General features: G+C 44.6%; 1 protein-coding gene across 1 annotated transcript in view; it reads right to left on the bottom strand.

Moving 5' to 3' along the window:
* The window catches only part of LOC306933488 (ERC protein 2-like), a gene marked incomplete at its 3' end in the record, with an annotated part of 259,097 nt that overhangs the window by 195,327 nt on the left and 37,270 nt on the right, over positions 1–26,500 (bottom strand). The window contains exon 8 of the mRNA XM_079515739.1: positions 5,467–5,619. Within this exon, the coding sequence (XP_079371865.1) occupies positions 5,467–5,619 (153 nt within the window). The remainder of the gene's footprint in view (positions 1–5,466; positions 5,620–26,500) is intronic.

Below are 26,500 nucleotides of genomic sequence, written 5' to 3' on the forward strand. Positions count from 1 at the left end.
ATTCGATTGTAGTCACTAGAGGCGAAATGGTACCCTAATGGCATTCCCCCGTGTCCCCTAGGGTAGGTACCCCACGAAAACATGCATGCAGTAATCCTGGTCTCAAAAACTGCCTCCCCCTCCCTGTCCACCCAGGGTGCTGATCGGAGGGGAAAGGAACTGGTTGGAATAACGTGTTCCTTCCACGCGCTACGTCCAGCCGCTGCTACTAGGATCACCTATAGGACACACACGATCCTTCAAAGTTGGCCATTACCACCCATAACCAAAATAACGCAATAAGGGCCTTTCTCGGCCCCACCCCTCTCCCACTGTTTATATTTTGTTTAGTTTCCAAGATGGCCACAGCACCAGGAGGGGGTGGGGCGGAGGTGAGCGGGCGGGGTCGACATATGTCCTTACTGAGCTGCATTCAAGACACTTGCCTTGTGTCTGACACCTGACTTGTGTCTGAACACAGCTTTGATGGATGTGTTCTGCCCCCCTCCCCCCCATCAAACAAAATGTTTGGTCAAACCATATGGCCATTCCATTGTTAATGCATTGGAGCAGCCATTAAACACAGACACAAGACAGGTGTCTTGAATGTGTGAACGCAGCCCAGTAAGGGCATATGTCAACCCCACCCGCTCACCTCCGCACCACTCCCTCCTGGTGCTGCGGCCATCTTGGAAACTAAACACAATATAAACAATTGGAGAGGGCTGGGACTTTAACGCGTTAATTGAGATTAATTAATTACAGAAAAAATATCAGTCTCCCCCCCCCCGAATGGACCCTTACGGGTATGTAAAGGCCTATTCATACTCCAGTTTTAGGTGATAAAGTGACCACCGAAAAACTACAATATGACGTCACGCCATGTGTGTCCAGCGGACGATCGAGCGGAAGTCTGGAAGCGTCTTTTCCGGGACTTCAATTCAATCCAAACGAGCTTTATTGGCATGAGAAAACAAACATTTACATTGCCTCCGATTGGCCTACCGAACGTCCCCTTCCGTGACGCAACAATACGTTCCTTGGACGCACGGCGTTGCTTCCGCAAAAGCTTGACTCCATGTTGCCTCCTCTCGAGATACACACTCCCCAGAACCGAAGGAGGCGTCTACCTTTCTACATCTATGGAGATACACACTCCCCAGAGCCGAAGGAGTCGTCTACCTTTCTACCTCTATGGAGATACACACTCCCCAGAGCCGAAGGAGGCGTCTACCTTTCTACATCTATGGAGATGCACACTCCCCAGAGCCGAAGGAGGCGTCTATCTTTCTACCTCTATGGAGATGCACACTCCCCAGAGCCGAAGGAGGCGTCTACCTTTCTACATCTATGGAGATGCACACTCCCCAGAGCCGAAGGAGGCGTCTATCTTTCTATGTCTATGGAGATACACACGCCCCAGAGCCTTTCTACGTCTATGCACATGGAAGCCACACACAAGGTATAGACACGGCCCATATGTCCTGTCAACCCTGCCGGGCGGAAACCTCATTACATTACATTTCAGATTTTTTTTTGTTTTTTTAAGTAAATAGACCTACAAGCTCAAAACACGTCGATGCGTGCCACGTTTCCAGCTTGTAAATGTCCTGTTGATGCCTCGCTGTGTGACGATTGCAGGACGATCAAGTAGGGCGTTGATTTCCGGGGAAAAGAAAAAGATAAAATATGGAGATAAGAGGTTTTTATGTGCCTACAGCAGAGCGTTTCTATTCCCAGGAGGAGCCCCAGGTTGTGGTGTCAGAGCAGATCAAAGCCCCCCCGGGGCCGGGCTGGAAACCAGAGAACCTGTACTCTGTCCTCCTGGTTCCTCTTATCAAAAACCTCCCCTCACCACCAGTTGACCCTGCTGCTGACAGACCCCGCCAGGACAGCATGTGTGTGTGTGTGCGTGAGATATAGGTCAATGAAAAGAAACAAAAGAATTTGGCTACCCGAGACCTTTCTGTAGGTCATGTACCCCTTGTGCGTGCGTGCGTGCGTGCGTGCGTTAAAGGCTTCTGCATGTATTTGGTCTGAGCTGTCTGTGCAACTGTATACAGTCAGTCGGGTGGAAACCTCATATGTCCAAAACCGTTACTGTTCACATGATTCCAATTCAGAAATAGCACAAGAAAGCACGCGTCACGCCTCTGCTACTTGTAATGCTACCGTGTGACGCGGTGGTATGATCAAGTAGGGCATACATTGTATGGGGAAAAACACACAAAAAGTGCCAACATGGAGAAGTGGAGATACAAGGTTCCTGCACCGACGGCGACGGTATTCTATAGAAAGACGGGAGGGAGGCCTGGGATGGGAGAGGCCGGCCGGCCGGGCCGGGCCGGGCCGTCACCTTGATGTATAGATCATGGCAGGGCCCTGGCCCTGTGCAGAGAGGGGTGAGGAGAGAACTCCTTCCCCCTGCTGTTGTAAGCTCGCGCTCATCTGTCAGGGGCCCATTCATAAAAACATAAAAAAAAGAAACATCCCTTATGAGTGCATCAGAAACTACCCTCCCCAGCGTCCACCCCCCCCCCCCCCCCCCAATACATTGACAAATGGAGCCTACAAAGAGCACCATTAATGACCGAAGGGGAGCGTTTTTCACATGGAGCGCTAGTACTCATCTAACCCCAGCCATCACTGACACTCACGGCCCCAACCCAACCTCCGTGAAACCCAAGACTTCATTTTTAAAACGTGGACCGCTGACACACACACACACACACACACACACACACACACACACACGCAAACACACACACACACACACACACCTATTCGTGTGTGTGTGTGTGTGTGTGTGTGTGTGTGTGTGTGTGTGTGTGTGTGTGTGTGTGTGTGTGTGTGTGTGTGTGTGCGTGTGTGTGTGTGTGTGTGCATGCGCCTATGAATAAACCAGTATAAACTCTAGGACACAGTAACTTGAGCCAGGCCGTGTGAAGTGCTTCCTGCATACAGGCTAAAAGCAGGACAGTAAACACGTCACGTAACGGCTGTAGAAGTCGATAAGAGTCGAGCGTTTGTTCCGTCAGGGCGACGAGCGTGAGGCTCCGACAGGATCAACTGTAGTGGGAAGCTAAATCGTCACAAATAATACATTTGTAATGTCCCCGAAGGGATATTTGTCTTGTCAAACGCCCACAACAAAACAACACAAGATATCACCAGAACAATACATAAACATGAGGTTCCCCCTGTACACAGAAGCATCCTATCGGCGGGACAGATTGTTTAATGCCGTGATGGCTGACGGGACAAAACTAAAACAGACCCTTTTTCCACACTAAGGTTCTGTATGTTTGTCCAGATGGCATGAGGTCAAAGAAGCGATACAGCGCATGATCAGTGTCATTTGATATCGAAAAAGCTAAGCTTGCTAAGTGCTAAGGAGATAAGAAGGTGCAAACATGTATTTAGGCTCATGTATTTAGGCTCATGTTCAGGCTAAATAAATCCATGGAGTAAAGCTTATTTCATACCCCCCCCCAATGACACAGGAGGCCGCTTGCCAAAAAAATGACCGATACAATCTGAACATTGTGTCCCATTATTTACACCGTCATACTACGGAGTATAAATTAGGCCTATTCTTTAGATGTGTCGTTTGAGAACTTCACATGTCCTGCCATTGGCAAGTCAGTAGATTGTCAGTGCATTGTCAGCAACAGAAGCAGTCAGTAGATTGTCAGTGCATTGTCAGAAACAGAACAAGTCAGTAGATTGTCAGTGCATTGTCATAAACAGAACCAGTCAGTAGATTGTCAGTGCATTGTCAGAAACAGAACAAGTCAGTAGATTGTCAGTGCATTGTCAGAAACAGAACAGTCAGTAGATTGTCAGTGCATTGTCAGAAACAGAACAAGTCAGTATTGTCAGTGCATTGTCAGAAACAGAACAAGTCAGTAGATTGTCAGTGCATTGTCAGAAACAGAACAGTCAGTAGATTGTCAGTGCATTGTCAGAAACAGAACAGTCAGTAGATTGTCAGTGCGTTGTCAGAAACAGAACTGTCAGTAGAGTCAGTGCATTGTCAGAAACAGAACAGTCAGTAGATTGTCAGTGCGTTGTCAGAAACAGAACAGTCAGTAGATTGTCAGTGCATTGTCAGAAACAGAACAAGTCAGTAGATTGTCAGTGCATTGTCAGAAACAGAACTGTCAGTGAGAAAGGGGCGCATGGCCAAGGTGTTATATGTTAATTCTATTCAGATTTCCCCCAATAGATAGAGTTCCTCTGCTGGACACTTCTTTTCAGTAGCAAGACTAATCGGTGAATATTAAAACATGTACTGGGGAAAACATGGATTTTCAGAAAACCTTCAGGAGAAGACCAGGAAAGCGTGAAGAGTTGGAATGGCACATCTGTATAAAGCATGCAAGGAGTCGTTTTAAAATGACGGAGAGTTCGTTTGAGGGGGATGTTTCCTGGAGGATGGAGTAGGGTTGGGATCCTTGAGGATTTTAAACGATTCCAGTTCCTTAACAACTCCCTTTTAATGGTCCGATTCGTTAACGGTTCCCTTTAACGATTCTTATAGGGGGTTCCAAATGGACCCTAACAGGTCTGTAAGTCTGAGAGCGTACAATGGTTATGGTGGTCCATGAAATGTATACAATAGAGCGTACGCGCATGCATACAGTGAGTGTCAAATCGAGTGGCAATGTGAGGAGCCAGCTTAGGTGGTTCGGGCATCTGGTTAGGGCGGCTCTAGAGCGTCTCCCTAGGGAGGTCCTCGAGGCACGTCCCACTGGGAGTGGGAGGAGACCCCGGGGCAGACCAAGGCGCAGATGGAGAGATCACATCGCCTCACTGGCCTTGGAATGCCTCAGGATCCCTCAGGAGGAAGTTATTAATGTTGCTCTGGAGAGGGAAGTCTGGAGCTCTCTGGTGGAGATGTTGCCCCCGCGACCCGACTACGGATAAGCGGTTGAAGATGGATGGAAGGAAAGTGAGTGGCAAAGTGAGTTTTAACATTGTATAATGCAATCAGATAGGACTTTTCTGTTTGGATGAATGGGCTGTCAAGGCCAGAAAGTAGTTTTTTTGCCACTCAGTAGGCGTTCCCGCATAACTTCTGAGTATGATGATGATGTCACACGCATACCCTCTATTACAATACCGGTACAACCAGCATTGTAATTGCATAGCAGGCACGTGATGTCCACATACCAGCTCTGACAGTGGGATAAGAACGGCAACGGTTCCAAATGTGATGGAACCAATTCCGGTTCCTCACATGCTGGATCCGGTTCCTCACATGCAATTGGGGATCCCAACCCTAAGAAGGACACATCATATCCCACGGCATGCAGTTTGTGCTCAACACACAGAGCCCCCCACGCCACCGCATGCTCGCTTCTCGGTGGGCAGCAACGATGCAACGGTCCAGTGGCATCATTGCATCGCCGTAGTCATGCAGAGGGTGACGGAGGGGGAGAGAGAGGGGCGTTCTTCAGATAGAATGAAGAAACAGGGTTCTACCTTGGTCTTCATGAACTTAGAGTGGCTCTTGTAGACCTCCACCTGCTTGTGCTCGGCGTCCTCGGGGTGCACCAGTGTACCGCTGGTCTTCAGCATCTGGATCTCGTCCTCCAGGTCTCGGATGTTCCTCTCCAGGGATGATATCTTAGTGTCCTGCACCCGTATGGTGACAATAAGCAGGCAACAGGGATGATATCTTAGTGTCCTGCATCCATATAGTGACAGTAGGCAGGCAACAGGATGATATCTTAGTGTCCAGTAAGGGGTTGTACCACCAGAATGTAAGTTCAAACAAAGCCTAGTTATAGCGTAAATGGCTTTTACGTCAAGACTTATGCATTACTAAAATGTAAGCTGTTGCACCAGACAAATTTGTTGTAACGTATCTCTAAGTAATAACTAAATATTTACACAAGCCTTTTGGCAGCACTAAGTTCTAGGAGTACCCTAACTAACTATTAACATATTTTGTGCCCAAGATGTCCACAGACGTCCTAGGAATTACCGCATGTAGTGCCCAGGACGTTTTCTTTTTTTTTAAATGTCAAAAAGTGGGTCTAAAAGTGGGCACTCTGGGTCGCCATTTTGAAAGATTAAAAGGGCACATAATGTGTTAACATGGCAGACCATATTGATTTAATTGACAAATTAATTCAAGTTAACAAACGACCGCATCCTCACCAACGCATTTTGCAAGAGAGATTACACTCGCTACAATTATGACGTTGACATTTATGCCAGACTCCGTTTCAAGATAGACAGCATTATGATTATGAAGATAACAGACATGCTAGCAGCAGATCTCCCCAGAGCTCTGTACTAGGTTTACTGTGTACCGTGTTTGCGCTACACAAAATTAGCCAAAATTAGCAGAGCATTGGGACACTACTACACTAGGGTAGGGCATTAAGCAACTAGTCGACTAGTTTACTAGTCGACTAGTAAATCCACTAGTCGACCTTGTTGGTACTAGTTGACTAGTTGAAGAAGAAAAGAAAATGTATTTTTTATTTTTTTCCCGATTTTGTAGGCCTCAAGATCATGTAGATTATAGTTATAGTCACCATGTACAGTTTTTCAATGTACAAATATTTATTTAAAAAAAAAGGAAAAAAAAGTTTATTTTTTTAATTTATTTAATTTTTTACATAATAGGTAGTTAAACAACTAGTCGACTAGTAAACTAGGCAACTAGTCAACTAGTAAAAATGACTAGAAGTGAATGCCCTACACTAGGGTTCAAGTTTATCCACTTAAATTTAAAAAGGGATAGTTCACCACCAAAATGACTTTTTCCATCAATTACCCACACCATGGAGCCTGGAATTCATGGAGATTTTTTTCAGTTTTTGTCTCATTCCTAAGCCAATAATTGAATGCCACAGACGAAAAACAGTCTAAGTCCACACTATTGATCCATAATGTATAAATGATAGATAGGGGTTCAGGACAACGAGGCCTTTTCGTGGAGGGGTCAGAATGAAATTTGGACTTAGACTGTTTTTCGTCTGTGGTACTCGATTTTATGATGCAGTGAATAAAGCAATGAGTGTATCTACTCAAAGAGTCTCTTTTGAGTCTCCTACTGGATACTAGCCTCGCATAGCCAGCCTTCATCTGCCTTTGCAATGCATATTGCCCCAGGCAGATTAAGTCTGGCCACTCTCAATTGTGGGAGGAATTCACGGCCGAAGTGGTGACGAGCCAACCAGATTCGTCTGGAACCAGGCTATAACCAATCAGGGTCCAGTATGCAAATATGGGGCGAGACATTGCAGAAAAACACTGAGAGGGACGAGACTAACATCCACACAGTGATATTAGTAACTGGATACACTGCTGGTAATCAAATTATTGGCTTAGGAATGCCACAAAAACAAAAAAATAATTCAAGGCTTCATTGGGTGGGTAATCGATAGAAAATAAGTACTCGTTTTATGGTGAACTATCCCTTTAAACCCTACTTCAGTGTACATCAAAAAGCGAAGATACTGTAGTCTATTCTAGAAGCTCACAAACGACACATTGTGAGCTGGTATTTTAACCAAAGTTCAATTATGACACGACCAGAATAGCAGAGACACTAGGGTTTCATGTGCTTTAAATCAGACCTTTTTTGACACCATTCCGGTTTGAAACCAGGGACTCATCGTAACAGTCGACTTATTTCTCTTTTCCAAATGACAGGAGAGATGTTGAACCGACATTGAACTTCAGAACAGTTCTGACAGGATACAACTGCATGCAAGAAAAACAGGACCAAAGACAGAGAAAAGAGGAGGAGGAGGAGGAGAAGCTGGAAAAAGATCGCTCCAGCGATGGAATCTCGGTTGCGTCGACGAAAAAAAAAGAGAAAACACAAAAGCCAAGCCAGCACTTTGACAGTAGATGAAAGGCGAACAGGGGAACGACAATCAGTTCCAGTTTGAGACTTGACATTCTGGAAAAATGAAACACCAGAAGACCGGCGAAATGGCCCCGACGTTGACGGGGGCTGCGTTAGAACTCCGGTTGGCACCCGAATCGTTATACCTCAGTGTCTTGGACGTAGGTTCAAAAGCCACACCACCACCACCACCACCACCACCACGGACGGGCTGCTGTGGGAAGGAAGCCCACAGTGGAACGTGTGTGTGTGTGTGTGTGTGTGTGGTGTGGGAAGCAGGGAACGATATTATGGGGGAAACATCCACACAGGTGGAGTCCTGACGAAGCCTCGATAACTTTCCTACGCAGTATTTATGAGGGAATGGAAGGCTCTGTCGCAGACAGACGTGTCCCGGGGTTGTTAACCCATTTTGACCTGAGATCAGATTCTAAAAATGTCTTCTACATCCTGACAGTTTTCTGAAAAAGCTATGTTTCTATGTCAGTCGTTCTTCGATTTTTAAAAAATAGCAGACCTACAAGCTCGTAGCGCGCCACTCGGTGGCGCGCTATGAGCTTGTAGATCTGCTATTTTTCAATAGCTAAAGCATAACATAATGCTAACACCAAACAGGGTTCCCGCCCAGAGCGGGTTAAGCTCCATGGAATAAGACATACGTTAAACGGTAAACCTTGGACGGGGAGAGAAAAGGTAATTGAATAAATGGAAGCAGATTGCATGATGCCATCAGTAGAAAACCACAGGCAACATGCGAGCATCTGACCTCCATTACATCCCCTTGACATCAGACCAGTCTCTGCGACGCGACGATGTGTATATATATATATATATATATATATATATATATATATATATATATATATATATATATACCATCCTATACACCAGGGGTTCTCAACTTTTTTGGCCGGGGACCCCCGAAAATGCTTTGGCAATGTATCGGGACCCCCGCCCCGCCCCCTCCTGACCCCAATATAAATTGACTGCTACAATAACCTTAATAATATAGACAATACACCATAAATATACCAGATATAATCATTAGGGAAGGTGTATGCATGTACTATGTGTACTATATGTAAACTCTTCATTTCCATTTTCCAGCCATTCAGTTGAAAAAAAAAAAAAATGTTTTTTTATTATTATTATTTGGGGACCCCCCAAAATAATTTGGCGAACCCCTGCTATACACAGTTGTGCGTGCGTGGATAGGCACGTGCGCAAACACACACACACACACACACACACACTCATTCACGCACGTGCAGGCATGCACAGACGTCACGCATGCATGGATGCGCATGGACACACGCATAACCGACCCCGAGCACATGCGCGGACGCACGGACGCACACATACCGTCTCGTCTCTCCATATTTTAACTTTTGGTGTTTTTGTGGTAAATAAAATAATGCAGTACTTGATCATACTACTGTGTTACACACAAAAGCATGAAAAGTAACGGATCCACAAGCTCGAAACTTGGCACGAGCTTGTAGATCTCGTACTTTTGATGCTTTGAATTTGAATCCTGAAAACAGTTTCCACCCGACAGACGATTTTGTGGAATGCACATGCACATGCAGCAGCCAGCAACCCTGTCCAAAGCTTTGCACAAGCGCACACACCCCCACACACAGTCACTCACATGCACAATTATTACATTTTCTACCGCACTCCTCCTATTGATAAATACAATATCTTCTGTATGTTCGTGTGCAGATAACCATGCCATTGCCCTGGCTTGCAGCAGCCCACCGCAAGGCACGGGCAAAACCCACATGCGCTCGCAGTGGTTAAATTGCCAGCCCACCACCTCCGCGGTGGTCTGGGGATTCGAATCCACCGCCGGTGCATCCGGCTTTGTCTCTATGCGAACCAATAGACAAAACCATGGAGGGGTACCCTGGGCGCAGCCACAGCTGAGGTGTCACATTAACCCATTTTGGACTATTCCGATTCTAAAAACACCTTCTAAATACTGACCTAAGTTTTCAGAAAATGTTCAAAAATCTAAATCACAAAAATTAAATGCTGCCAATATACTGTACATAGCAACAAGCACCCCTATAGGCCTATCTCACAGCATTTCCCCGCCCCCTTTTTACGCCCCCTTTTGTTGATAGTGGTGTTATTTTTTTTGCGGTCCATAGGCTTCCATGTTAAAAGAGGTATTTTCACAAGCCACAAACTACCGTTTTGTAAAGGTAAGGTTTATTCTACTTATTTGAGTTGTTATACCATTGTGTTTTCTTCATATTATTGTCGGTCTTTGACATTTTAACATTAGGAAATGTACTTCTCCAGAGAAAAAAAGTGGTAATGCCTAATTTAAATGACACCACTATCTACCGGAAGTGGGTGTGGAAAGGGGGCTGTGAGATAGGCCTATAGGACCCGGGTGGAAACAAGACCACAAGGTCTTTCTTTGGTGAAATCCTTTTGGACAAAATGCTTGACTGTACATTGTGCCGTTTGCATTTATATATTGTCGAACTAAATATTCAAATCAATCAATATTCAAGGGGTTCCCGTCCAGAAGAGGTGTAACACCAAAAAGGGTTCCCGCCCAGAATGGGTTAACCCATTTTTGGCGGGAACCCTTGTTGGTGTTAGCATTATGATATGCTTTAGCCATTGAAAAATAGCAGATCTACAAGCTCATAGCGCGCCACCGAGTGGCGCGCTACGAGCTTGTAGGTCTGCTATTTTTGACAAATCGAAGAATGACTGACATAGAAACATAGCTTTTTCAGAAAACTGTCAGGATGTAGAAGAAATTTTTAGAATCTGATCTCAGGTCAAAAATGGGTTAAGCACAGCACAGCCTTCTCCTTCCTCCAAGAGCACCGCTCCACAGATTTAGGCAGATACGTACAGTAGGTACTGCATGGGCATCTAAACTCACTCAATGATACGTATAGCATCGTGGTTCTCAACCCCCAAACAATTATCATATTCGAACTGGGGACCCCCCACAGGTTGAGAACCAGTGGTACAGAGGGTATATGCTCAAATGCATAAAGTGAGTGGCAAAGTGAGTTTAGCGTCATGCAATGCAATCAGATTAGGCCTTTCTGTTTGGATGTATGGGCTACCAAGGCCCCACCCCCCGCGCTTTGAAAACATGTTACATTGCTGTCCCAACAGGAGGGACTGCCCTAAAGGGATTTCTTGCCCTAAAGGGATTTCTTTTCTTTATTGCATAATCCAGTTTTAGCCTATATTTATTGAATTTAGATCAGTGGCGGCTGCTGATTTCTCTCCACAGGGAGGCTATATATATATATATATATATATATATATATATATATATATATATATATATATATGGGTAGGCGAGAGATCACGGATCTTTTGGCTACACGAGAACTCGATAGTAATCAGAAAGATCCCAAAATAGTCCAGACTTTTATACTTGTATCACATACAGTACATTATTAATACTGTACATTGCAGTATTGATACTTGAGTAAAACAGTAAGTGTTCTTTTTCCACCACTGCTTGTACTTCTATTTAACATTCATGTTAAATAAGAGTTGGGAGGAGGAATATAGACCATATCAACAAAGTGCATGCACTCTATTTGCTACTTTGAGTCAAAGTACGTAGCAAATAAACACAGTATAAGAACTGTGAAGAGAAGGTGTTATAATGTACCCTCGGCGGTCTCATTTGTACACGGTCCAGAGTTAAATGTACACGGTCCAGAGTTAAATGTACAGAGAGACAGACGGAGGAGAGAGTCGGTTTACTGTACCTGCCACACAATGTCAGGATCGAAACAGTAAGGAGGGTTGCTGGTCTGAAATCACATGAAATGACACAAACAGTAAGGAGGGTTGCTGGTCTGAAATCACATGAAATGATACAAACAGTAAGGAGGGTTGCTGGTCTGAAATCACATGAAATGACACAAACAGTAAGGAGGGTTGCTGGTCTGAAATCACATGAAATGACACAAACAGTAAGGAGGGTTGCTGGTCTGAAATCACATGAAATGATACAAACAGTAAGGAGGGTTGCTGGTCTGAAATCACATGAAATTATACAAACAGTAAGGAGGGTTGCTGGTCTGAAATCACATGAAATTATACAAACAGTAAGGAGGGTTGCTGGTCTGAAATCACATGAAATGACACAAACAGTAAGGAGGGTTGCTGGTCTGAAATCACATGAAATGACACAAACAGTAAGGAGGGTTGCTGGTCTGAAATCACATGAAATGATACAAACAGTAAGGAGGGTTGTTGGTCTGAAATCACATGAAATGACACAAACAGTAAGGAGGGTTGCTGGTCTGAAATCACATGAAATGACACAAACAGTAAGGAGGGTTGCTGGTCTGAAATCACATGAAATTATACAAACAGTAAGGAGGGTTGCTGGTCTGAAATCACATGAAATGACACAAACATTATCAGGATCAAAACAGTAAGGGGGATTGCTGGTCTGAAATCACATGAAATGACACAAACATTATCAGGATCAAAACAGTAAGGGGGATTGCTGGTCTGAAATCACATGATACAAATGATACAAACGTTCAGACAAAATGACACAGAAACACACTGTCTGTGTGGTGCATGTCTGCATGAAAAAAGTACTAAATGTCTTTACTTCAGAAAAAGTGTCAATGCTGTACTAATACTGTAGAAGTCAGGAATTCAAAATACACTTGAGTAAAAGTGCAGAAGTATTGGCATGTATGTACTTAAAGGACAACTTTAGTTTGTTTCAAACAAGGTTCATGTTTTAGGTTGTTATTAGAGAAAGTAGAAGATGAAGTGTTCATTTTTTTCAGTTGCTGCTTTCTTTTGTTTTAACGCTGTTTGCTATTTTTGACAAGGCATTCGAACAAGTGGCTAAATATGTATTTATTTCCTAGTCCTACTAGACCCCGGGAAATTACATCTGGCCACAAAAGATCACAGGATCTATTGAATGTAAAGGGGGAGGTGACAAACTGACATTGAGCCTAGTATGACACCCAGTATGGCAGCCCCCTAGTAGTCAGTTGTTCGTTCAGACACATGGAAAACTAAAAAAAAAAAACTTAACCCAGGTAGAATGTGTAAATTATGTGGACTTTGGCGCTCCATTATATCGTACGCATTACATGTATTGGGTCTGTCCGTGGCCAAATACACATACATTCTGGGCATGAAAGAGTTCTGGAACTATTGCCCTATGCAGAACACTGCATCCCAGAAAGGCACTTCCAAAGCAGGCAAAATGTGCCGTGCCTTGATCCAACAGCTGTTACCATAGAAACACTGTTCTTTCTCTCTCTCTCCCTCATTCCTTCTGGTCATGTTTTATTCTACTCTCTTCTAATTATTCCAGTCAGATTTAATTTGGCCCCTCTTTCTCTCTCTCATGCAGTTTGCAACCAGCAGAACCGTCCCAGACTCTCACACTCACACACAACACAACACATGTGCCGTTTGTTAATGGGCAGACAAATCACATCCTATGTGTGAAAAATAACTGTGGCTTTGCTGTAAAACAAACCACTTCTGGAGCAAAGCATGTGTGCGCGCGTGCACGTGTGTATGTGAGCGCGGGCGCGCAGTGCACACACACTCACACATGTGGAGCGGAGCTGCATTTTTCACAGCTCTCACAGACTTCAAAGGGCTGAGATGAGAGTGAAAGCTTCCATATGTGACATTTGAAACAAATTGAATAAGTGCCGCTCTCGGCATGGGCCAATAATGGACTTTTCCTCAGGCATGGCCCCCGTACTGACACCGTAGGCATGAGACCAGTTTGAAACCAGTTGCCTCCCCTGATTGGATCAAGTTGGTATAGATAGATAGATAGAATACTTTATTGGCAGTTTAAGAAAATTACAGAATTTTTTTTAAAACGCCAAATGGACTTAGACACAAAAAGCCTTCGCTTGTTTCCATTGTGGTCCACAATCAGACCTGAAAAATCTGTATAGGGAAGGGGCCCGGAAGTAGGAAGAGTTATTATAGAGCCTATGACAAACACATTTGAGGAGACGATCAGTGATGGATCTTCTTCTTACAAAAAGCCTTCGCTTGTTTCCTTTGTGGTCCACAATCAGACCTGAAAAATCCGTATCCCGACCTGAAAACGCAATGTCGGTTTCATGAAAAGAGAGACTGAGAGTGGGACGGCCCCTGTTACTGAACAAACAAACAATATAGAGCCATTCAACAAAGAACACCAACATTAACTCTGAGATCCAAATGGATCCTTACAGAGATCCAAATGGGCCCTTACATTTTGTACAATGTCAAGAGTTACAAATGGATACATGAATACAGAAGATGTTTACTGTGTAGGGGAGTGAAAAAGTAAAGTTCATGCATGTAGTACTAAATATCGTTGTTCTCCATGTTTTAACTGTTTGTGTTTTTATCGTACTGGATCACCCTACGGCGTCACACAAAAGCATCAGAAGTAGCAGATCTACAAGCTCGAAATGCGGCGCGAAGCGGCACATTTCGTGCTTGTAGATCTGCTACTTTTGAATTAGACCGTTTTGGGACACAGGAGGTTTGAATATGATATAATACTGATATGTCTATCAATAATTTGATACTTTCTCTCTATTGACCTCATATCAAACTGTGTCCAGATCAGATGCAAAGTCTGATCTACATTTATGTAAGCACACCTACACCAGTGACACCACCAGCTAACTGATACCGGCACAGTGTGTAGGCAGGGCTGGGTCTCAGCTTACAGTCACCTACACTACAGCAGGGTGGGGGGGGTCTCTTATTTAACTCTGAGTTATAGACCCATACGAGGCCTATTTTGGTCCCTGCTAAACTGTCAATGTACCTGGGGGACCCCCCCCCCCCTGGAACACCCCCTTGAGGACCACTGGGGTCCCCACCCTCCCCCTCGCAGACCCAATGCTGACAACCAGTGGTTCCAAGGCTCCGTGCACACACGCCATTTTGGGGGAAAATAAACGTCCTACTTCCAGGCCCCTTCCCCTATACTTCCTTCACAGGTGTTACTGATGATACTGATTTAAGGCTCTCTGTTCCATTTAGTGTACGGTTCTCAAACTATTTGAATTTCAAGGACACCCATAACTCTGAGTGTGTAAAAAGTGGTTCCATGTATACACTCTCAGAGTTACACATCCGTACGGGGCCATTTGGAACCCACTCAAGGACACTTTGAGACCCACTCGGTGTAGCAGAGTGTCTCCAGTGAGCCAACATGCACAATAGCAGCACGCCGACTCTGTTTGACCAGAATGGAACAGAGCCTTCATTGGCATCATCGATAACACCTGTAAAGGAAAGTAGGGAAGGGGCCCGGAAGTAGGAAGAGTTATTATAGAGCCTATGACAAACACATTTGAGGAGACGATCAGTCTTCTTCTTACCTTCATCTCAAGGACTGCGGTCTGCAGAGCTCTGTGCTTGTTGGCCGGGTCGCCCAGTGGGAGCTGGTTGTTTCGTCTGTGTAGCTGCTGGGGAGGCACGCGGTAAAAGTAAGCCTGGCGACTCATCATCTTGACCCCCTAGCTGCCCCCTGCGGCTCTGAACAGACCAGTCTCGCTCTCGCAACAACAGATTTGAAAATAATGCAAAGAAATCAATCAATCTACGGTAAAAATGACCCTGACAATAATTGTCACTATCTGTCCCTATATCCTTTGTGGCTCTCAAGCCGTCCTTGTCGTCAACTCGCCCTAGGCACTGCAATCTCCATTTTTTCCCCAGCCATCCACACCTCTGCCCTTTGTTGGGTGCGTTTGTATCTATATGTGCACTCCGGCGGACACAACTCGATCGCTTAGCCCTAGATCACGTTCCGGATCTCTCTGTCTCGATCGCTCTGTCTCACTTTATCACAACTGGCTGCAGTTTGGAGCAACAGGTTCAGATGCAACAGTTCCCTCTCAGCTGTCTGTCTCTTCTCTCTCTCTTTCTTACGCACTAAAGCTATCGCTTAGCAACACTTTCAGCCAACACATGTGCCAAGCTTCTTCCATCAATAATTAATGCTAACAGTTCACATGCCACTACTATACACAAAAGTACACACACACACACACACACACACACACACACACACACACACACACACACACACACACACACACACACACACACACACACACACACACACACACACACACACACACACACACACACACACACACACACACACACACACACACACACACACACACACACACACACACACACACACACACACACACACACGTCCGTGCATACCTGCGGACACGTTGCGGTATGCAACCGCATGCGAGTAAGATTGCCATGCTACAGTTAAGACATGCGTCATACAGTATGCTGGGGCAGAGACAGAGCTATAGGGGAAGAGGAATGATGTTGACTCTCCTCAATGTTTTCCAACTGTCTGTAGGACTCGACATGGCCGTGAGGACCCATTACAATGTGCACGCACGTACACACACACACATGCAGACGCACACGTCGTGCACAAACATACACACACATGTTGCACATCTGCTACCCATTGGCTCCAGGGCCTGCCGTCTGGCTAGGCTGCGTCTGGGCTGTGATGGGGAGAGAGCAGCAGCGCTCTACCTCCACGCCTACCGTACATGCCTGTCACAATTAGTATTACATAAACGCATATATTTGAGATAATCGCAAATTATGTTCGCATAATCGTCGATCGCTTCCATGTTGAAAAATGTCGAGATGTTTTCAAACATTTTTTCAAAAATAGCAGAAATTTGGCAATTTGTGATTATGAAGCCTAAGAGGCAAACGGAAGTACAAATTGTAACGTTCCAATAATGTTCAATGCAAAAAATACAATTAAATCGTGAATCACAATTATCTGTGTGATAATTACTCGTCAACTTAAATGTGTAATTGTGACAGCCCTAATCACAGATGTCCCAGACGGACAGACAGACGGACGGACGGACGGACGGACGGACGGACGGACGGGACAAAAACAATGACAGAACATGGATTGTGTTCATGATGACCCTCGTGGCGACAATGAGTCCGATAGCAATGCTATATCCTCACTGCTATGCAGCAGGGCCATGTCAGAGGATAACGAGAACAGACAGAGCCAGTCCAGTCCAGTCTGGGAGACGGTCCAATCCACGCTATGTATTACTTACTTACGCCTACTACTCCTTCTGGGGCATATAGGCCATCAACAAGCAATCTCCATGCAGGCATCTCTGTCCTGAGCTGTTCTCTCCAGCTGGTTCCAGTGTCGAGTTTGACAGCAAATTATTGATTTTAGTTTTAGTCATAGTCTCTTGAATAGTTTTCATTTAGTTTGTCACATTTTAATCACCTGGAATTTATTAGTGTTAGTCTAGTTTTAGTCGACAAAATCTACAGTTGCTTTAGTCGACTAACAAATTTTGGTGGGCCTTGATGCCGTCGTGAGACTTGTAATTACTGATTTTACACTTGCGACTTTTTGTATAGAGCACATTTAAAACAACAGCGTTGAAGCAAAGTGCTGTACGTTCAGTAAACAAATACTAAAGAGTATAACACAATAAACACAGAGGGTGCAACACAGACACGTTGCTTAACGGAAACAGCGACGCTCAGTCGGGTCAGCGTCATTATCACGACGACGCGTTGGTCCGACTCGCCCCAATGCTAACCCTATCCATAACCCTAACCGCACGCGAAGCCACGTTGTCCGACTAACGCGCCTTCAGGACTACGAGAGGATCCCCTCTCAGTCTTGGCCCCGTTTAGACGACAACGGTCTCCAGAGAAACGGGGGTCTGAATGATAATACATTCTGTAACCAACTGACATAGTGGGGTTGAAGGTCGGGGTGCATGTGTTGGGTTAGACATACCAACAGTCCTACAGTCATGAGTCCGACACCCTACCCCAGTACCCCAAATCCCTAACCTAACCCTAAGCGCCCGCCGAAGCCACGGGTGATTTGTAACCGGCAGTGCATGTGGGGAGCGACAGTGTTGTCCGACACATGACTGTAGGACTGTTGGTATGTCGAACAAATGTATGCATCCCGCAGGTCGTGCACACACGTGCACATGGAGGAGGGTGGGTGCAGGAGCGTGCACGTTCCCTTGGGCCTCCGGAGAGGTGTGGTTGAGTAGTGATGGGCGTAGTGGGGTGGGTGGGTGGGAGGATGAGACAAGGGGATTATCCTGTTGTCCGTGTCAGCGTGTGGGTGAGGAGGAGAGGAGAGGATTAGTGCTGTCAGGCCTCAACCATCAAACCAGAATGACCTCTGCTGCTGCTAGCTGCCACGGACTGTGTGTGTGTGTGTGTGTGTGTGTGTGTGTGTGTGTGTGTGTGTGTGTGTGTGTGTGTGTGCACCATGCACTTTCCTAATCAACTGACTGAATGTGCATGTGTGTGTGCGTGCATTTCACTTTGTTTAACCACTTAAACGGCATCATCCGCATTGGGGGGGGGGGGGGAGCTCTCGCTGTAAATAGCAGATCAACAAGTCACGCGTTGCGTTGTGCGCTTGTAGATTGGAGGAGGAGATGGGAATCTAACAGAGAACACGTACGGTTCCCATATGCCCCCCCCCCCCCCACCCCCCCATTTGTGATTGGCTCAAAGAAGAAGACAGCTTTGTATTAAACGCTATATGGTGGTGTCTGCGTGCATGTGTGTCTGTCACCTTGTCTATAAAAAGCTGCACGTGTGAATGCCTGTCGGTCTCTTTCTGTGCCTGCGTGTGGTGGAAAACATTGACTTTTTAAAAAAGTGTAAAAGTATCAATACTGCGATGTAGAAAAACTAAAAAAGTAAGGTAAATGTACTTAAAATACCAAAAGTAGAAAGTACTAATTTTGCAGAATGCCCCATGCTACAAGTTTTCGAATATATACAATGTGTCAAAAGATCTTTTGAAAAAAGCACAAGCTTGACACATTGTGCCCTTGTAGATTTGTCAAATGACCTAAATTGTATATAGGCCTGAAATGGGTAATTAATGTGTACTCAAAATCTATGAAGTAACTAGTTAACACAGGTTTACAAATATTGTAGCGGAGTAAAAGTACAATATCTGCCTCTGCCTCTGAGATGTAGTGGAGTAGAAAAAATTGGGAAAAAATCCAGTAAAGTAAAGTAAAGTCAAAATTGTACTCAAGTACAGTACTTAACCCATTCTGGGCGGGAACCCCTTTTGGTCTTTTACACATTGTTATAATTTTGCTATTGAAAAATAGCAGATCTACAAGCTCATAGCGCGCCACGAGCTTGTAGGTCTGCTATTTTTGAAAAGTCGTGAAAATGTGCCGCAAATCTTTGAATATAACATTTTTAACAAAAATATTGGCTTCTGGGGGGTCCCTGGAACTACATATTTTGAGATGGGGGTCCGTGGCCCAATAGAGATAATTCTGGGGATGCTTGATATGAAAAAGGTTGAGCACCACCGACATAGAAACATGGGTTATTCAGAAAAAATTTAGGATTTAGAAGCCTTTTTTTTAATCGACCTCAGTCCAAAATGGGTTAAGTAAATGTACTTGGTTACTTTACACCACTGACGTGCGTGTCCACTCACAAGGAGCACAGATCTCCACATTGACCGTGTGGCGTTCCTCGGCTCTACTCGACGGGGGGAAATTAAGTCATGAAAGCGAGCGTGTCATCAAAGCATGTCTTCCTCTGCATGCTCCGCACGTGTCAGAGGAACATAAGCCATTCAGGACGGGAACCTCTTTTGGTGTTACCTTATAGATATTGAAAAATAGCAGACCTACAAGCTCATAGCGCGGCACCGAGTGCCGTGTTAAGAGCTTGTAGATCTGCTATTTTTGGAAAAAAATCGTGAAAATGTGGCGCAAGTCTTTGAATATATATATTCTTTCAGAGCGAATGTTTTTTAACTCAAATATTTGCTTCTGGGGGGGGGGTCCCTGGAACAACATATTTTCCGATGGGGGTGTCCGCGGCCAAATACAGATAATGAAAAAAGTTGAGCACCACCGACATATAGAAACATGTTTTTTTTTCCATAATTCCCAGTATTTAGAAGTATTTCTTTTAGAATGGTCCACAGGTCTAATTGGGATAACGGAGGCATCATATGGAATGCATAGGATCAAACGCTGTGTAGCGACGGACATCCATGCAGGCATGCCTGCATGCCAGCATCCGGAGCAAAGCATGTCTACTAGTATGTACTGTACTGTAAATGGTAAATGGTGCATTTATATAGCGCCTTTATCCAAGGCGCTTTACAGAGATTGTGCATTACATTCACCCATTCACACACACATTCATACACCGATGGCAACGGAAACCATGCAAGGCTGTACTGTACTGTACTGTACTGTACTGTACTGTACTGTATGTATGGCCCAGAGTAGGGATGTCCCGATACAGCTGTGGAGGCGCTTGTTGCGCAATCCTCGGTGTTGCACAACAGTGACACGTCATCGAAAATGTTCCCTGCCTGTTTAGCTGACAACAAAAAACTTAAAACATTCATAACTCGCGATCTAAATCATCCCGTCTAATTAGGAAAAAAGATCCTGTGTTTGACGGCCCTCCGCTGTCCAGTCGCTAGTCGCGATAGATTTATTCTTACCTCCCGTTGTTGTCGATCGACTCTAGAGTGGTGTGGCTATTGTTAGCTGCTACACACACATTCACAACAACATCCGGTCCGTCGGTAAAAGTGGTCCGGGCACTATAAACGATGGGCACATTTTATTAATGGATTAAATAGGCCCGGGCCCTCAAGGTGTTAATAGCAGACTCCTCACTCATATGTGCACTTGCAGTTTGGGCAACTCGAAAGCAAACTCCACATGCCCCAACATTTCATTTACCTGCCATACCCCTGTGTCGGATCTGTGGCATATTTGCAGATACTGATATGACCCGATATGACCAAAAAGGGCCGATAACGATACTAGCCCCGAGGCAACGCTGTCACATAGATACTGTAACACAACTGCTTCTCAATAATGTGGGGTTCCGGAGGTGGTGGAAAAAGTACTCACAATTTTGAGGTGAGCTAGCCACTCCAACGCCTGGCTTTGTGTGTGACGTCATAAACCTGAGACATGTTGGTTGCTGCTCGAAAAGGTTTTTGCGCCTCTACTCGTTGTATTGGGCTGTATTGGCGGCAATAGAATGGCGCCTATATAGGGATTGTAGCTGGCTCCCTGCAGTCATTTCAAATGGCCAGCAGGAGGTGCTGAAAGTGTTAATATAAGCCTACATATTTAGATGTATTTAGATATTTAGAATAAATGTTGCTAGATATAAATTAAAACAATACAGGTTACTACCAAGCTACTAATTAACCCAAAATCAGCACGTCAGCATCCATTTTTATGCCATGTCGAATAAAGATAACTAGATAGAAAACGAATATTTTACACAGAATATTGATTTTGCCTAGATACTGTTTAACAAGTTTGGCCATAGCTTTAAACACCTCATCTGCACAAGCAAGGAGCTAACGCTCCGACGGCGATATCGCATGAAAAACCCTTATATGGAGCGATGTAGCCTGAACCAATCAAATAACCAATAGAGCGTCGCAGTCCCGCCCCCTTTCATGACGACGCCAGGCCCAGGAAATGGATCACAATGCATTTTCCCCATAGACATTTCAAAAAGTATTTATTTAAAGACCTTTTAAGCGTCGTACGAAGCCAACTCGAGTCGTGACAAATCATGACAACACACACAATATTTTGGACCAAACAAATAATTACATAGAAGAAAAACAAAAAAGAGTGTTGTAACCTGCCGTTTTTTTCTACTTTCTAATTCTTTGTTTGGCCCGAAAAATTGTGTCACGACAAGAGTTGGCTTTGTCCGCGGCGTAAACGTCTTTAAATAAATACTTTCTGAAATGTCTATGAGGAAAATGAACGGGGATTGAAATTGTGTCACGACAAGAGTTGGCTTTGTCCGCGGCGTAAACGTCTTTAAATAAATACTTTCTGAAATGTCTATGAGGAAAATGAATGGAGAATCATTTCCTGGGCCCTGGTAGGGGGCGGGACTGCGACGCTCTATAAATAGTAGCGTGTACAAATCTCAACCAATAAAAGTGTTTGGGGCTGCGAAACCTCGCTCCAATAGAGACTCTGCGAGCGAAATATAGGATGTCGCTGCACGGCGCTTTGTCGCTTGCAGTCTAATTGAAAAACATGCAGTCTAATGAGATTTCATCGTTCGCTCGCTCAGATCGCTGGCAGTGCAGATGCGGTGTAAGGCCTTTTTCATGGAATAATTTCTTGCGTACAAACTTTCAGGCCAAGTAGTGTCGCTACCTACATACTGTACATATCTATATAGGTTGCTACACACTGATACACCCACTGTTATTTCAGGAACTTGACGCATCGCTGCATACACGACCATTCTGCCACACCCGATGGCATGCGCCGCGTATGTCGTTACAAGTGACGACGTCGCACAGTGACATGACATATAGCCTGGTGTCGCTACATACATACTGTGAATCATCTTTATTGTCACATCAGTTTACAAGTAAAAAGTGGGTGAAATTCATTTTTGTGCATAGCTATGTGCATACCAGATGTGGACACACGATGACACCCACCCACGCGTCGCTGCATACACAGGCTACCTATTTTGCCACACCCGATGGCATGCACCGTGATGGCATGCACCGTCATCACAAGGTGACATACAACACGAGTGATGACGTCGACATGACATACAGTCGCCACGGTACACAATTTATTTTTGCGGGTGTAATTTTGCCCAGATAAAAACTTTTCCGCTCTAACATTCTGGGAGTTCAGCAGAGCATGACCAGTATGAGGAGTCTGGGGTATGCTCAGCAGATCTGGTGCTTGTATGTGTGCATGTGTGTGATGGCGTGTGCGTGTGCGTGTGTGTGTGCACATGCAATGGTATGTGCATGCGTGCGTGAGCGTGGCTGGTATTTTCAGAGGGCTTTTATGGACAGAGGAGAGAGGGCTTCGTTAGCAGAGGCTGCGGGCAGCCAATCAGGATGGAGCTTTTAAAGAGCCCTGCCCAGGACCAAACTTGCACCAATTAGACTAGAGAGAGAGAGAGAGAGAGAGAGAGAGAGACAGTTATTATAAACGATTGTTTGCCAACAGAAAAGTGAAAATGAAGACATAGTGTTAGTGATGTGATAACAAGAGAGGCCTGGCACAGAGGCTCTCTGCTGACACAGACTTCTACTTCCTGCTGTAACACACTGACAAGAGAGTGTTTAAACGCCTATTAATCCTCAAGTGTGTGTGTGTGTGTGAGAGAGAGAGAGACAGAGAGAGAGACAGAGTGTTGTGGGGATGGTAGAAACAGGACCAGCCAATACGGTGGTTTCTTTGCCCCGCCCTCTGCCTTTAGAGTAGACCAACGTCAACTTGTCAGCGATTATGGTGTTCATTTTGTTGACCACAACTATAAGACTATAGATTGATACTTAGACTAGACTAAGTCTACACAATTTCACATGACTAAAATGGGGACTAAAACTAAATGGTGTGTTATTCAAACGACACCATTCAAAAGACAAAATCAGAATTTGCCGTCATGTACATCACCGGACCCAGAGGACAATGGGAAAACCTGTACGACATCGTGTGGATCAACTCCATATGTAGCATCTCTACAAAGTACAAATATGCGTGAGGACGTGTGGGTGCGTGCGTGTGTGTGGATGCGTGTGCATGTGCGCGCATGTGTGTGTGTGCACATGTGTGTGTGTGTGTGTGTGTGTGTGTGTGTGTGGATGCGCGTGCGTGCGTGGCAGCAGGTCAGGGCTGGGCAGGAACAGGCCAGTGCTGTGGCTGTTATTGCTGGGCCTACAGGGACCAGACGGCTGGGGAGAGTCGATTAGGCCCAGATTTATGCCTCCAACTCCAACTGTGTGTGTGTGTGTGTGTGTGTGTGTGTGTGTGTGTGTGTGTGTGTGTGTGTGTGTGTGTGTGTGTGTGTGTGTGTGTGTGTGTGTGTGTGTGTGTGTGTGTGTGTACACATAACTTTGGCTGGCAGTCAGTGTACACAACTTAAGTCTCTCTGAGGACCACTCAGCAGATGAACACTGATTGAACACTGCCACTTGGTGGATGTTCTTGGTACTACGCCATGTTCCTGGTGACCTCAGTATTACACATGAGGCAGAAACCTCTTATCTGCATATTGTTTAAAAAAAAAAAAAAAAAAGTGTTTAATCGTAAATCAACGCCTTACTTGATCATGCTACAGCGTCACACAAAAGCATAAAAAATAGCAGATCTTAAAGCTCGAAACGCGGTGCGAAGCGACGTGTTTTCAGTTGTCGATCTGCAATTTATCACCATTTTTTAATTTGAATCCTGAAAAGTATCAGTTTTGGACACTTGCGGTTTCCAGCCGACAGAGACCGTATGCAAAGCCATAGACCTGATGGTTATTATTTCATGTTAATGTTATAGCTTCATTGTCTGAGCATTACCACCTCACACTAATAGTGTCCCTGAAAACTGTGACGCGCTGAGCTTGTAGAACGCCTATTTTCGCCCCAAGATATTTGAGAGAGCCTCTCACAGACCCCTGTGGGACGCCGGTCACTAAAGTATACGGCTACTGCAGTGTTGATTTCGTCGACTAATAATAATAAGAGGGAAAAGGTTCGTCGACTAAATTTTTTCACTGACGAAAACTAAATGGAAACTAAATGAAAACTAAGCTATGATGACAAACTAAATAATTTAGTTTTTTTCAACAAATAACTAGACTAAAATGTTAGGAAGGGACTAGTGGACAAGAGATCCAGTACAAGTAAAATACACGTAGTAGTAATGCGTCGCAGCGCTATTTTCAGCAAGTGTAAAATCAGTTGTTACGACGGCATTAGGGCCCGCCAAAATACATTTTAGTCGACTAAATCAACTGTAGATTTAATCGACTAAATTCTTATATTTAGTCGACTAAAACTAGACTAACACTAAGACATTCCAGGTGACTAAAATGTAACTGAAACTAAATGAACTGTTCAATAGACTTTAGTTCAATGACTAAAACTAAGATTTGCTGTCAAAATCAACACTGGGCTACTGTACCACTGTATTTGCTGTGGGTGTACAGACTGATTATTGAATTGTGGATTGGCTCACACTACAGCTTGAGGCAAATAGTGTACAATTACTCCACTACACTTATTTGATAATTAACTTTAGTTATTAGTTACTTTGCAGAGTTGGATTATTATTGCAATGTACACAATTTGAAAAAAGATGATCTATAAGCTCACAATGCGACTCCTTGCAGATCTGCCATTTTCAAAATATTTGAAAACTTGCAATGGGACATTCTGCATAATGACTACTTTTACTTTTGGTACTTCAAGTACATTTTGATGCCAATACTTTTGTACTTTTACTCAAGTACATTTTGAAATCCGGACTTACTTTACTCCGTAGGTTTTTGATACTTTCACTGTCTTTGTGTGTGTGTGTGTGCGCGCTCGTGCGACTGCATTGCGTTTCCCTACAACGTTCTGACAGCACCGGACATGGGAGAGGAAACGTAGCAGAGAGAGCGCCATGGTCAGCCGACAGTACGCATCAGCAGGACACACACACACACACACACACACACACACACACACACACACACACACACACACACACACACACACACACACACACACACACACACACACACACACACACACACACACACACACACACACACACACACACACACACACACACACACACACACACACACACACACACACACACACACACACACACACACACACACACACACACACACAGAGAGAAAGTACAGGTAGTCACAGCATTACAATTGCATTTAGCAGACTAAGCAGAGATTTACAGTGAGCAAGAACAACACATGGTAATACATCAAATACATTAGATATAGTCATCAAGAATCATAAGCAAGCTAAGAACCTAACAGTAGAATGTCTGTACAGACAGTAGAATGTCTGTACAGTGAAGATATGCGTATACACTATAGAGACTTTTCAATCTGCTCTGAAGAAGACTACGGCCGAAACGCGTCAGCGGTCTCAATAAAAAAGAGAAATTGCATCAGTCTTGCAGTGCCGCTTTTTCCACTTTGTTGGTTTAAAAGTTAAGTTAAGTTATATTTGTCACTGCTTTAACCGGGTACAGGCTTTAGTTTAGATATACCACTCCAGGAGAAACAAGAACAACAAGTGTTAACTCCTCAAAACCAAAAGTTGGAATAAGAAATCTCCAACTAGGGGACCACACCCCAATATTGAGAAACTTGTAGTACTTCTAGTAAGACTAAACCTTAATTGCCCAGACTCTTCTTCAACAAAGATGGCGAAAGCAAACATTCTTTGTTCGGTACTCATACAATAGTATGGTACAAAACACTGAAGTCCTTAAACCAGAAACCTAACCGCAAGCACGGGAGCAGTGCATGTTCGACCGCATGTCCGACCGTCGTTTCCTCATCCATTGGTCCATTGGTGTGTCTATAGTCTGCGTGTGCATCCCCTTTAACCAGGGCAGTTTACAGAGGAAGCACACTGCTTTTCCTTCTTTACACTATAGCGTGCTATGTCTACATAAAATGCTGTCTATATTACGTACGTTTGGCCTTGCATACGCCTCTAAGGTCATTGAGTTTTCAGACTACGGCGGAAGATTGGGAGTGAATCTG

The sequence above is a fragment of the Electrona antarctica genome, assembly GCF_951216825.1.
Source record: "Electrona antarctica genome assembly, chromosome: 2".
Lineage (NCBI taxonomy): Eukaryota > Metazoa > Chordata > Actinopteri > Myctophiformes > Myctophidae > Electrona > Electrona antarctica.